General features: G+C 38.6%; 1 protein-coding gene across 1 annotated transcript in view; it reads right to left on the reverse strand.

Annotated features, from left to right (window-relative positions):
- The window catches only part of LOC139728917 (adenylate cyclase type 2-like), a 47,603-nt gene extending 32,043 nt beyond the window's left edge, over positions 1-15,560 (reverse strand). Inside the window, exons 1-4 of the mRNA XM_071639846.1 lie at positions 15,424-15,560; positions 5,158-5,307; positions 3,203-3,363; positions 2,349-2,460 (exon numbers count right to left, since the gene is read on the reverse strand). Coding sequence (XP_071495947.1) covers positions 2,349-2,460; positions 3,203-3,363; positions 5,158-5,307; positions 15,424-15,540 — 540 coding nt within the window. The 5' untranslated portion in view covers positions 15,541-15,560. The remainder of the gene's footprint in view (positions 1-2,348; positions 2,461-3,202; positions 3,364-5,157; positions 5,308-15,423) is intronic.
- Between the last annotated feature and the right edge of the window lie 16 nt (positions 15,561-15,576).

Consider the following 15,576-nt stretch of genomic DNA (forward strand, 5'->3'; position numbering starts at 1 on the left):
GAAAACAAAACTTTTAAAGGCAAAACAACAACAACAACAACAACCATGCACAAATATTGGATACTATTGGAAAATTGCACACACCAAGTATACTGAATCAAAATTGATTAAAGAGCCTTTTTCTTCTACTTCAAACCCCTATTTTCTTGCTTTGGATGAAGAAAACATGAAGAAAATGCACAAAATAAGTTTAAAATACAGTAATTGGCATCTCTAACCATCCCTCTCCATGTACTCGTACATATCACTGAAAAAAACAAACAAACAAACAAATGGATTATACACATACACATTCATATTTCTGTCTAATCATTAGGAATCATACGCAAGAACAGACACAAAATGGCTTTCTGTCAATCATAATGAGACATTTTGCATTCATATTTGATAGTTATGCCTGATTTCACACCACCTCATGCAACACAGCCCAGAGTGGTCATGTTGTGCAAGGCAATCTCTTTGTGCTACTAGTAAATTACTGTTTGACAGGTTTGTGTATCCATTATGCATTGTTAGAAGTGGAATTCTTTATATTTAAGAACATCATTTCTTTTTACTCTGTAGCTTGTTTCTGTGTGGCAGATATCAGCATAACTTGAATTATTAGAAGCACACACACACACATACACACACACACACACGCACACAACCACGCACAACTATGCTGCAGAACCGCTTTATCTATGACCTGCATATATCTTGCCTCAACTTTAATATACATGTAGCTGCATAAACATGTTCTTCCCAACACAGAGAGAGAAAACAGATAAAGATAACATACATTACTAAAATTGGTATATCCAATTACTCACATATCACACCAGACATCGGGTCAATCCTCTACCAACCATCTCAGTGAAAACAATTCTCAGATATTCCCAGCTGATCCAAGCTCGAATATTGGTTTCAATATTTACTGTAAAACCAGAAATTTCTGCACGCACGAAGCTTTCACAATTTTTGCAACCCTAGGAGCCAAGACTCCCCCAAATAAGATGCACGTGAAAGTTTTGTCTACACAATGCATTGAATGCCAGTCGCCAATTCGCAAAAGTTTCATGCCGCAAAAAAAAAAAGAAAGTCGGTTGGCTAAAATTCATGAAAGTTTCATGCTGTTGATGTTTCTGGTTTACAGTAATCCTCCAGAGAAGTTATTATCACTGTTAATGGCACATAGTCTCAAAGTGTGACGCACATGCAATGAAAGTAAAAATGTTTCCACTCCACATGTATGATATCATGCTACGAAGCAGAAGCCCCTTGCCAAAGCAGACATAAAACAAAATTGTAAAACAACACTCAAGGCAGTAGACGCTTGATGGGTTGCCAGTGCAGATTACCTTCTAGCAATCCATGGTTAATGACACCAGATCGCAATTATGGCTGCAGCAAGTGTTTCCCCTATTACTTCAGAAGATGGAGGGGTGGGGTGGAGGGAGGGTGGAGGGGAATCAAGTCCATTGCACTGACGCAGCTGATTTTGCTGTGCGAGAAGGACACAATTGTGGCCATCTCACTCACGATGACGACCACTTGAGATTTCATTTACGACTCGTGGTTACGGAGGCCATTTCTCGCCGAGCGTTATTTACTGAGAGGAATATGAGCAGGGATTGATTTCTTGTGCACGACTTCCCCCCAAAGAAAAAAAGCTTTCAATTCACGACAAAAGCTAACAGGGAGTTCAACCTGTGAAGAGCTATTGCTCGTCTGTTGCTAGTCTATCTGCCACAAACTAGGGCATTGTGAAAAAAACAAAAACAAACTAACAAACATGAGAATAAAAACTATTTTGTACATCAACAGCAATTATGATGCCCCTCAAGGCAGTATGGGGAAGAATATTGCTGCATTTCTGACAATGTAAGACAAGACGCAAGAAAAATTTTACCCTCTCCTCTTCGGGTAGATCTCGACGAAAACAAAATAACAAAATCATTATTGATTTGATTCCAACATAAGTTTGTTGTGCAATAAATGTACAGGGAGATAAAAGGCACTCTTGAAGCTGAGGGTAAAGTGAAGTGAAAGCATACAATGCCCACATAGAAGATGTCTGTAGAGAGAGGACAAACACACACAAGCAGTTGGAGGATGAAGTGGAGAGTATAGATTAACAAAACATGTAAAAGAAACAAAGTGAAAGCTTGCATACAAAAGCTTACACACACAAGTGCCATGCAGGCCCCAAGTGATTTCCCCAGACACAATGAATTATCGTCAACCAGACTGGTAAAGCAAAATATCTACATTTTCTTTGAAAGACTTCTAAGAAATCGCATCAAGGACTTCAGAGGGTGTTTGTGTGGTATATGCACATGTAGGTGGGGAAAAACAACAAGGCTGACCTCTGCCAGTTGGTCGAATCTTCCAAAGAGTTCGTTGAGAGTCTTGACCAGTTCTGGAGGCGAGCACTCACTGGCAAGGGCTGTGAAGCCAACTATATCTGCATACAGGATGCTGAAAGGGGGTTCAAGGAAAACCAGGATTCGTTACTCAATCATTTATCCCTACGAGTAGATTAGATCTCAGAATCTTAATTCTCAATCTTGGACTGATGCCGTGTCTAGTGCATCTTTCATCCAAATGTACTCTCTTCAATTAAGAGATTCTGGCTGTGAATGTTCATTCTTATGCATAGAGTAAAACTTGTGCCTGTTGGGGGAGAAGTGCTGTAATTCTTTGTGACAAGACTACCTTTGGCTTGCACACATAACTTCTCCGGATTCCCTCTTTTGACAAGAAATTCAAAAGGAAATTATATTCTCTTTTACTTCTTTTCTGATGTTGTAGCAATAAGCTGCACTGGCTATGTGGGGGCAGTGCTATAGCTGCTGAATTATTGATGAGAATAACTTTACAATATTTTCAAGAGCAAACATATACAACAGTTAGTGAACCTATGCTGTGAATGCCTTGCCTCATTTGCATAAAAAACTGTGACTAGTATCACTATTAAAGTTGTGAAAACATCTTAAGCTTCAATTCTAAACAATCTTCTCACATTTGACTCGGCTCATTTGTTTGTTTTTTTTTATGTTGTTGGTGCTTTTTTCTGTTCAGCAAGACACTTTCACTAATGTATTTGCTGGGCTTAGCACTCCTTGTTACAGCCAACTCCAAAAACAGAGAGGATTTTTTTTTTTTGCCCTTTGATGGACGCGAAAAGTGGGAGAGATACCATGTCGTATCCTCCTCTCACCTGACGTTTTTATGCCTCTTGACGTAGAGGCTGTGGAAGTGGGTGCTGCTGTTGGGGCGGTGGGAGATTGGCCCCAGGGTGGGGTCCCGTACCCGTTCCATCATCTCCGTCTTCATCTCAAAGGCAAGGTGGGCTGGTAGCACAGAGAGTAGCAGCCTCTCCTTTTGACAGTAGCAGAGGGAAAAATAACATCAACAAGAACACATTAAATGCCATTTATAGACCAAATGGAACTCATTTGGGATGTGCCTATATCAAAATCCAATACTTTCTCATAAATTGCCGCTCTTCATTTGAGCTTAACTGTCTCTCCACGGCATTCATATTCCCTAATCTCTCTCTTCCATGATAGATTCATGTTGCCATTTCTACAAGATTGATTCCATAAATCATTCATTTACTTCACAGCAAGGCGCAATGTTCTCCCGACCGCAACTCATGTTTTCCATTAGCATTGTCAGTGTGGCCAAATGCACGTACATTCTGATGAATGTAGTTATTCTTTAATGCAATTCACTGTCAATAATATCTGTAAATCTATCTCATAAAGTAATTTGCACATGAAGAAATGACATTGACAGACATTTACTTTACTTTGATTGTCTTTGTCACTATTATGGTGGTGGTGGTACTTGGTTCACCCCATTCCCCCATGTCATTTGAGCAAGACAGTAAATTACTAAAAATGGTGAGATGTATGTCAATCACCATGACCCCTTGCCTCCATCCCACCCCCTAAAAAAAAGGGGGGTGGGTGTAATGCTTTCGGTCAAAGAAGAAGGCCAATGATGTGGGATTTCTTGCAACCTACCAGGCATGGCTACACTGAGAATTACCCAGGGGTGCCAGCGTATCGCAGGGTGAGTTATTCAATCCGTTATTCAATCCGTACTAGTAGTCAAGCGTGACTGACATTTCTCCCCTACAACTTCTCCCACTCCAACCCCCCCCCCCCCCCCCCCTCCCCCTCTTTGGCCACTTCAGTCTCACCCTGTGGTCAAGTGCCTGTCTGGTCATCAATATTCATGTCCTTATCTGCCCCCAACAGACCTCTCCTCTCTTCAACACACATTTATTCAAACACCTTTAATCTTCTTCCCCTTGTCATTGTGATATTAACAAAGACTGCTAAGTATGATTTTGATAATCAGGGTGCATATTTCATCATTATCCTCATCATTGCTCTCTACTGATTCTATGAAAGGTGGATAAATATTTTCAGTTCATTATTATCATGGTGTGAGAAAAAAATAATGTAATTGGAAAAGGGGGTGAATGTTAGCTGACTGGCAAGAACATTTGAGTGTTCTCTTTGCTGACTAACTATGATGTTTGGAAAGAAATTGTGAAAGAAAAGATATTACCTAATCCCCCAAATCCCTCAAATCACCATTTCCATCCTGTTGGACTGTGGCACATTGCTATACCTGAGTGGCTTGCTTAATTTACAACTAGGTCAGGGTTTGAGAGATAAATGTATGTTGAAAAAAAAGCTTGGCTATTCAAAGCTAAGCTCATGGGCACATGAAAACTTAGAGATAAGCACTCAATAAAGAGGAACAACTTTTCAAGTGTCATTTGACATTTACAGGTTAAAGGGATGGTATAGTTTTGGTTGAGATGGAAAGGCTTCAGGTTTTGATTTTTTGCAAGATAATCATAAACCTTTTTTATGAAATATCAAAGAGTATATAATTCTAAGAATAATTACAAGTTTATTTGATGAAAATCAATTTTGAAATGGCTAAAAATTCCAAAAACAAAGTAAAATGAAGTGGACCTAACGTTAAAATGGTAGGACCCACCTTTTATTAGGGCCACTTTGCTTTTGAATATCCTATGTGTGATTCTCAGAAAACTTCTTCCAAATTAATTGTTTGATGCTATCCTATTCACTAAAGGCATCTTAGAGATGGAGTGTTGCTCCCCTTTAATGCCTGGGACAGGGATTTCACCTGTTGAGCCTGCTCGTGCTCCAACTTGATTCTGGACTCGATGCAGCTCCTGGTGTCCAGAAAGGTCCTCCTCTGGGCCACATCCAACAGGTGTTTGTGACACACCCCGATGAAGTTGCAGCACACAAACATTACGATGTTACTCAAGATCTGGGTAGATAGGGATATAGATAAAAAGATGGAAAGACAGACAGACAGACAGACAGAGAGAGAAAAAGACAAAGATACAGATAGATATAAATATATATATTTCGTATACACAGATGCTTATCAATGTATGTAGAAACAAAGACAAAGATATAAGAACAGCATAACACTTCTAAAACTCTACTCCTATTTCATCAGAACAAGAAAGAAAGAAATATAGTGCCTCAGCATGTGCCACAAACCATATGCAGTTAAACAAAAAGTTTTTTGCCCTCTCCATAGCAATGGTGTAAGTAACCTTTTCACTTTCTGCCCACATACAATGTATGTGCAATGGCCTCCAGTAACTAACTTGGGAATAGACAGTAGGGATACCTATGGGGGTAGGGAGGGGGAGTGTTTTTCATTTTGAATAGCTCGAACATCATGCAACGCATATCAACCCACTATAAGATCATGTGATAACTTGGTGAACATTGCACATGATGAGATGTCTTTACGCAACTACACAGGATGCATACAAACTAATCAAATGTATGGCAATGTGAACATTAAACATTGTCATCCTCGGAAGGAAAAAAAAAAACCATAACACAACACAAAGCTAGGAAATGAGTCACATGCTTTATCAAAGAGGCTTATATGCGTATGCAGAATGATCTAACAAGCCGATGATCTGCATGCTTCTCATTAAGTCAGTGCAGAACCACTTGGATTGAATTATCGGCCCCAAAAATTGAAATTGATAACCACAGTGCACAGGAAATCAGGCATGTTTCATCTTGTGAAGTGATCATGTGACTAAGCTATTCTTCACTTCATGACGGCTTAAGAAATATTCATGATTTTTCATCTTGTAGAAGACAAACAATTAATTACACTTCCACTGGGGATGCACTGTAAAAGTTGAAATATTTGTGCATTTCACGCCACCAGAAACCAGCACGAAAATAAAGACACATGAATATTTTTGCATGTTATATGTTCCAATAATAAACACATTGATTCCACAGAAATAAAAACACACAAAGTTCATCTCACCCTGATGAGTACATAAAATTACTCATGAAGATATCCACTTTTACAGTAGCCTATCAAAAGAAAGTAACTGGCATACACAGTCACACTCACAAACATATACGATACAAACACACACACACACACACTTTGTAGTATTTGACGCACTGCCTTCTACTCACTTTATCCCCTTATAACCATTTAAAATGTTATGAATACTGTGTACAATAATGTCGCCATAAGTCACAAAAAGGTTTATTAAAGCATGTTCCCTTTTGAGCAATTCTCAAATAAAGGGGTAGCAATACAAAGCTAATGATAACCACATGTTGGACCTTCTAGCTTGTCTTCATGTTCAAAATGATATTTTGGCATTGATGCAAAAGAACAAGTCTCGGATTCATGACTTAACTTGAACTGTCACTACACCTACACACAATGATTGTTACTCTGTGATATCATTGCCATAATCACTGTAGGATATTCTTGGGGGTTCTCACACAGATCCCAACTTGGTTTCATTAAAGATTAGGATGCATTCACAAATGGCGATGAAGTAAAACATGCCAAAGAAGGGGGGAAAAAAAGCCCGTGAATTACTGAATCCTGTAAAATTAACCCAGGATAGGCTTGATCGTTTGGAAATATAGCAACGGCATTTTAAAGTCTCCAGTCTCTGCTTTATGTCACATCAGATTCATAGATGCAAGAAACAATTTGTCTGATTTGGTTGTTTTCAAATGATTAGAGGCATCTCCTACTACTCCAATCTGGGCTGTTATCACTTCCTTTGAATGAATTTGACCACAAGTTTAGTACCTTCCCTCCCCCCCCCCCCCATCCACCAACCTAACCCAACCCTACCCTGCAGTGACGCATGTCATTCAATAAAACCACTTAAAAATCAAATCACCTTTTGTTATTCAATTACCGCCCGCTGTGCTGCAAAACCACACCGATATCATGGATCGATGGTGGAGCTAAGCTGACATTTTGGGTGTATTGCTTTTCACTTGGATGATATGAAGTGGGGAAGTGTTGCAGGACATCACAAAGTAAAAAAGAAAAAAGAAAAAAAAAGAACACTTGTTCTGAGGTAGCTGAGGTATTACAACACAGCAAAACAGAAAAGAGTTATTTTCGATAAGACAAAATATGAAGGGGGAATACACTGTTTGTAGTCCTGATTCACATATATCTACTGTAGATTAAATTTTCAGAGCATAAAACATTCCACACATCATGGACTCTTACCATATATTCAGCCAAATATTTCCACACCATTTGGTACAAAAATTGCAAATGGCTTGTAAATAAGAACTTAGATTTATTTATCTTACTTCATTTACGTTCTAGCAAAAATTGAAATCAAAATAGCCTCCCTGCTTGGCAATTAATGTCTATCATTCTATCTATCTATCTATCTATCTATCTATCTATCTATCTACTAGTATCTATATCTATACATCTATATCTACTGTCTATCTATCTATCTATCTATCTATCTATCTATCTATCTATCTATCTATCTATCTATCTTGATCTATCTATCTACATCAATTCAGCCATATATATCTATCTACTATATCTACACTGTACATAAATTCATCTAAACCATATTTATATCTATCTATCTATCTATCTATCTATCTATCTATCTATCTATCTATCTATCTATCTATCTATCTCTGCATAGGTACATATATAATATAATTATATGTGAATGTGTATGTCTTTGTGTGCAGGCTTATATTATCATTATCATTATCATCATCATTTTTGGATTTCTTTCTCAAAACTTAAAAAAAAATGAATGTTGTAAGCATGCGGCAATGTCATTAGTCAGGCACTTAACAGAAGTCGGTGTTAATCTATGTTTGATTGATTATTGATTTGATCTCATTAAGTTTGCTTGCATGGTACTAATCAAATTCATTTCAATCCACTCATCATGGTAGGTTGCATAATGGGAATTTATAAATAATGTTACCTGAATGAAGAGTTCAGGACTGGTATTCTTTGTACATTCTACGCAGGATTACCAGAGAGCATAACCTTGAAATTTACGACCTCTGTTTATACTTATTCATCATAGAAAATGTTGTTGAACAAATGTGTGCAAATGTTCTCCATTCAGAGAAGACATAGGGCCTACAATGTGTTGGAAGAAATTGTGAATGTCATCACTTTGTCTTTATCAGAGTGATTTCTTGTGTATAGGTCAAATTATTACATGTTTGGCAATAAAAATGAACCAAATTGAATTGAATTGAAATTGAATTGAAAAGGGCATTTTATTGATTAATATCTGAATTGTGGACATTTTACAGGAATGAGCATGATTACTATAAAATATGCATAGAAGAAACACAAATATGTATAATCTACAAGAAAGGCTTTTTTTGTGCTTGCATGTAAAGGACATAGGGAAATGGAAGGCTACCTTTAAGAATTTGAAGGTCCTGTTTACCTTTAGGAACAGTGATTTCAAAAATTTTCAAGATATCACATTTGATGCATATGTGTAGGTCTGTTGTATCACAAAACATCCTACCATATAAAATTTTCACAATAAAACCTAAAATATAAGGAGATATCAGTATTTTTCTAAATAAACCATAACAGTAGACGGTTTAGTCTGGAAACGTTTTTATTATAATCATTGTTCACATTTTGTGTATTCAATAATACTTAACATCGATTATACAGATTCAAATTTTTACAGTGATTATTTCTATCCCAAACTCACATTTTAGAACTATTTTGAAGCACTGATGCTGAGTTTTTGTTTCATCTGCAGATGGCAAATTATGCCTTTAACAGGTTTGTCGAAGCATTCCTGGAAGTCAATGACCCTAGAAGACTGCCAAACCCAGGTGATGCAATCACTGGGATTGATGGGAGGATGGTGGGGGTTGGGGTGGGGATGGGGTGGGGGATGGGGGGATGGGTGGTGAAGTGGACTCTGATACTCTGCCTCTCATTTGATTTCACGCTGACTGAGTGCACTAAAGTCATTAGCGTCTGATTGAACATTACTGTTCACTTGCATTATGCATGTATGGGCATGGGTTACTGGATTGGAGAGCCGAGTGACGAAAGAGAGAGAGAAAGAGCGAGAGAAGGTGGGGGAAAAACACACACAGAGAGGAAGGCAATCTCGGTGAAGGAAAGAGATGAGATAGATACCTAGGAAGAGCTCGTGACTTGAGGATACCATTCATGCCTCAAGCTCAACAGGAGTGGAAACATGAGGCGAACACCCCGCGCCTATTCTGGCCACAAAATGTCAAAGATGCCCAGAAATAAGGGGGAATCGGACATAAAAGCTCTCACTGTAATTTGTTACTAAAAGCTTGTTTCAAGAAAAAGTTTCTCAAACTAGCACTCATAAGAATTATAAAAAAAAATTAAAATAGATAGCCATTATGTATAATGAAAATATGTAAATAAAACAAAGGTATTTAATAAATTAATCAGAAGTTGTTTGGACATTAGAAACAATCCTTTAAAAAGTTTTAATCTACATACGCACTTTATGACATCAACAGATGGAAAAAAACAGACAAAATTCAATGTACAAAAGACAATAAAAATAAGGCTAAAATTTTGATGTGAACAAGAATGGCACACTGGTAATTTGGCAGCCTCAGATGCAAGAAGTCCACGGTTCAAGTCTCTCTTGAACTATAATGGCAATGATAACAATGCTGCACATTCCTCGTAGAGTCCATACCACTATCATGAGTCCCCTAATGTTTGGCCACTTCAGAGGACAGGGGAAAATGAAGAGAAGGAAATGAGGTACAACTTCAGACAGATATAATGCAGAATGAAGAAATGAGTTGTAAGGGCACGATTTACTTGTCCACCTGTATCAGTGCACTTGATGCTCTCAGTCAAATTACTGGTATACTAAAAGTCTTCACAAAACACTTTGCGATGAAATCACAGCCTTACCCCTTTCACTTAGGGGCAAGATGCTCCGCTCCCTCGAAAAGGTATAGATGAAGGTCAAAGTTAGTTATACAACCCATGCATGCTAAAAAAGCCACTTCACCTCGCCTCTCAGTGCAGGATGAAAAAGTCTAGGCACGTACATGTAATGGTGGAAGGAATGACAAACACTACTAATTCCCTGCAGTTCACCGAAGGTCACAAGTTAAACTCAGCAAGAGAGTGAAATCCCAGTATGTCACGCCACTTAAGAGAAGAAAAGAAATTGCTGGGCACGCAAGCATTGCCAATTTGCCATCACACAGGATTTTAATACTGAAAAACAAAAGTATTTTGCATTTAGCCCATGGCTCACCGTACATTGCAACACTAGATGGCCAGATCAAGTACGTGGCCACCGAATACAAGTGGTGTGAAGTCATACAATTAGTTTGCAAATCAATACCTACTTTGTATTTTTTTGACCCCCCTCTTAGAAATATTTACAGCAAAGTTGCAGAATAAAATGTCTACTTAAACTGGGCAAACATGTTCTCAATATTTCTTTTTACTAGTTATATGGGGTGCAAATATAGAGTTGCATGTTGGAAATTTTCATGTTGGATTTTAATTTAAACTGGACTATCTTAAAGCACCATAACATTACAAAAGAGTCCCAGTTTGGCAAAGGAAGCAGTTGTACGTCCAAAGTCCCATTCGGTGAGAAAAACATCAGGGTCCGGTAATTTCTCTTAAAAAGTGAATTCATACATTAAGAACCAAATGAAGCAACATTGAAAATGTGACAGAAAGTCTCATAGAAGAAGACTCAAATGTTGGCACTGCACAATTCCCATTTCTGGAAAGTGAAAGGTGCTGTAAGGTTGTAACTCCATCACTCCTCTGCAACTCTATCACATGGTTGCGCAAACTATCATGTCAAGTCAAAACTCAAGACGCAAAATGATTTGATAGACTTTAAGTTGTCTCCTTTCGTGCAGATCCAGTGGAGCACACATTTCAAGAGACATCCGCACTCGCCACTCTCACTCGCTCCATCTCATCCGACATCAATGCATTCAGTATACCCACTAATGGGCCTTCGCGGCGTGTTTCCAACTTTTGCCGGAGGGGGCCCACAGTTGTTTCCTTTTCACTTCAGCCCTGTAATCCCAATTGAGACAGCATGATTAAATGTCTGCTCTCCATGCCCCGGTCCCCCTGGGGGCATCGACACCTCCCGTGCCACCCAGTCTTCCATCCATCCTCCGCAGGAAATAAGCTACCAGCGGCCACAGCGGCGGGAGAGGAGGGTTTAAGATGAAAAGAGTTTCAAGTCTCTGCACTCTTCTTCCTCCTCTCAGCGTAATCACATCGCGCTAAAGCTGAGAGAAATGGGACCATAATGAGTACGTCACCTGTTGATCTTGCCATCTTCGCTCAACCCACTTTGGAGCGCAAAACCCATTTGCCACGAGCTGACCACCTCCTGTTACACAATTGCGAGCCAGTGAAAATGGAGGTGCTGCCTGCTGCGGTTGGATGTAACCAGACATGAGGTGGGATTCTTCCCTGATGAGACATCCCATTCATAATGATCAAAACAACTAAAGAGCAGAGAACAATGTTCATTGTCTCAATAGGGTACCCAACAAAGTACTAATGGAAGTTTACATAAAAGTCACACTGAGTTCAATTAGATCTGAGTGTGTTGATGATAAATGATTGCTAATGACCATTCCCAATCACTGTCATGAACATAATTATCCTCAGAATGACACCCCAATTGCCAACATACTTTTCTTTCTCTTATACAGGCTCCAAAGTCATACAAGTTTTCTACAGAAAATACAACACAATCAAAGTGGATTACTGGACAAGCAAAATCATCATTCATACAATGTACATACTTTTTCCTCACTGTTGCAACTATTAGACACATAACTTTTCAAAAGGTGCTGTTTCAGTATCAATCTCGGAACTGGAGGAGTCAGACAAATGTAAAACTGAAATGATGGAGGGATGGAATAATGAATGAAATCCTAATAAAGATCACCTGCTTTGAATGGCTCAATTTTTGCATGTTTCATGTCAGCTAGAGCTCAATGGCATGAGTGATGTCATAATAGAGTCAATGACCTACAATTAATCAAGATCCACTTTGTGTTATTTAAAAACTGCTGCACCAGTATCATGCAGGCATCTTCTCTGGTGAGTGATGGGCTGATCAACGTGGTGGTGAAGGTCTCGATCATCTAGGCTAGCAAACTGACAGAGAAGCAGCTATTTGCTCTTTAATGTGTTCATATTGTCCGTGTAGCTCTGTTAGTGCCTGTGTGCGTGTGTATACAAATACCCCCTCCCCACCATCTCTCCACTGCAGTAATCAATACAATCAAGAGCTTCATAGATGATGCTTGCAATTGCTTTTGTTATTTGTTAAGATCTCTACAAAAACTAGATAAATAAATTTTAAAAAAAATTATGCTATTGAGCTTGTTTCTTGCTCACTTAATGTCTCATTGTATACATATCATAAAAGTTGGTGCTTGGTTCAACATAGGGGACTTGCAGATGGCCTACTAAAGAGACTGTACAGTACTGGTTGAGGTGGGGATTCATGTTTTGAACATTCCTAAGTGAGATAATGAGAAACCTCTTACGAATTATGAAAGAGCATGCAATTTTAAGAAGGAATCAACGTTTATTTGATGAAAATTGGTTTTCAAATGGCTGAGATATCCAAAAAAAATTAAAATAATAAAAGACGACAGGCCACGCCTTTTATTAAGATCTCTTTGTTTCACCTTGTTTTTGGATATCTCAGCCATTTCAAAACTGATTTTCATCAAATAAACTTTTGATACCCCTTAGAATTGCATGCTCTTTGACATCTCATACAGTGGTTTCTGAATATCTTACAAAACATAAAAGCTAAATCCTCACCTCGCCCAGAACTGTACACACCCTATAACCCATTAGTCACTGAACTGCCTGAAACCACCCGTCTTATTGCTCCTTAATAAAAATGCCCGAAACCGCCTGTCTGCTATCTCTTAGTTTTATGCCTTAACATTTTTGTTTTCATATAGAATATATAACTATGTAATTTGAAAGAGGTCAAAGATCATCTAAGTATGTCAGAATTACTTCTGTGACACACAATTCTTTTGGTGAGGTCTTCACTGGCTTTCATATAAACATAACTTACATTGTTATGATAGACTGAAACAAACATGTTGTGAGTTGTTTTACAAAATTTTGAAAGTTGTCAAAATGAGAATGATATAGCTGTAACTTCCAGGGAACGATTGGCCAATATATATGGAATCTTCCGTTGCTAAAGGGTTAAAACCCTGCTGACATCGGAGGAAGGTTTGATTTCTAAATCCATCCCAGTTAAATGGAGCCACTTCTGTTTGTTTTTTCCCCACATTGATTGGGTAAAGTTGAATTCTATACTGTCTGTACAGAGTGACCTCAAAATCTCAGCCATTAATATATTGCTGTGTGCACTCAACAGTACACAAATCATATGTCTGACCAATTATGATGTGATGACAATTCAAGGGACAAACGATAAGTAATACTATTCAGCTGCTATAGGGGGGTCATCTGATATTAATTAATTAAATGATTATCGGATATTGGCTGACACACTGCAGGTTAGCATGGTGCCTGTCTGGGTCATGGTCGCTAGTTGTGATGCTTACTTTCGGCATAATTCTGCTGTTTGGAATTGTTACCTACTGAACTTCTTACTACTTCCCTTGATTGCTACTCCATTTTTTGCGAAAAAGTGTCAAAGTTTAGATTTTACTTTTGATAAGGTCTAGACTAATATAAAAACCTATGTCTAATATCAGAAGCCCTCTTAGCATGAACAATGGTCATTTGACAGTGATTCAATCTGTTTGTTTGTTTTTTGTTTTTGTTTTTTAATGGTGAGTCTGCAAACAGTTGCTGCAATCCTACATCCAATCATTCCCCTGAAGTTACAGCTTTCTTGCCTGTCTAGTTCTGATAGGCCATTGTTGTGGCATTTTTCTTATTTTCACTGATAAAGTATGTATGTCCCGCTAATTCTGTTACGACTGCTTGTGATACATAAATGTCAAATTTCATGAATATGACGATGGAATGGCCATACATGCAACTGAGCGCACACAACTTCCGACAATCTCTGATCACCTCATCACGACACATGCCCGTCACTAAGGCCCAAATTCATAAATGTACGTATTTTAGTTTTAGATTTAGTTTGTAGATTATGCAAATTTCCTCTGCATTAATGTGCGTTTCAAATCACAAACTTACGCCAAGAGACATCCAATAACTAAAACGTGCTGATATGTGCATGTGAAAGGTATGCCTATTTTGTGCTTGCATTATTAGCCCTTGGGACAAATTTAAACCATGGATTTGATTTAAACTACCTTTGTCAATTTGGGCTAAAGTGTACAAGCCGAAGACAACCAGAGAAAACAAACACAAAAACAAAGTCGAATGCAACTGATTGACAAATTGCCCTACAAATTGTACATCAACATAAATAAGCACTGAATTGATCAGTGTTTTAGTAGTAGTCATGATAAAAGAAATCATGGGCATAGATACTCAAGCAGGATTCAAACCTACGACCTCCTGATCACCAGACAGGCATCATCTCTACTAGACCTCCGAGCTTCCGCCTGATAGCAAGTACTGTATACGCCGTTATTTTCGCGAGGGTTTAATTTTTGCGAATTTCGCGAATTGCAGTTGGATCAGGAATTTAACAACACGCGAAATTGTCTCCATGCGCTTTGTTGAAAGAGCATTAACGTAAGCGTCGGTGTCGATTCGTGAAAACAACACCTCGCAAAAATGTCTATGACCTCATCATTCGCGAAAATATCTGTACGCGAAAATAACGGCGTATACAGTACTGGTTCTAATCCTTATAGCATGCAGCTGGTACTGAAAAATTATTCATGATTCTTCCGTAGAGATGTTTTATTCCAACTGATTGCCCTACAACGACGTAAATAAGCACTGAATTGATCAGTGTTATATACGATGATGTAGGGCAATTTGCCAATCAGTTGCAATAAAAACATCTCAACGAAAGAATGTCATGAATTGGAAACAACGTCGATGCTCTGCTCTGGGCATCTCAAGACTTACCACCAAGAGTTTCTCCACCGGCTCCTCCTGGTTCCTGGGGATACCGGTCAGGATGACGTGGGGCAGACAGGTGAGGGAGCCGAGGATGACTGCCGTCACGTGAGAGAGGGGCATCATCGCGTAGACGGCCAGAGTGGTGAAGAGCACCAGCCC

Source organism: Diadema antillarum, unplaced genomic scaffold (genome assembly GCF_040938485.1).
Source record: "Diadema antillarum isolate AM-2024a unplaced genomic scaffold, OU_Dant_1.0 seq00000205_RagTag, whole genome shotgun sequence".
NCBI classification, from domain to species: Eukaryota; Metazoa; Echinodermata; class Echinoidea; order Diadematoida; family Diadematidae; genus Diadema; species Diadema antillarum.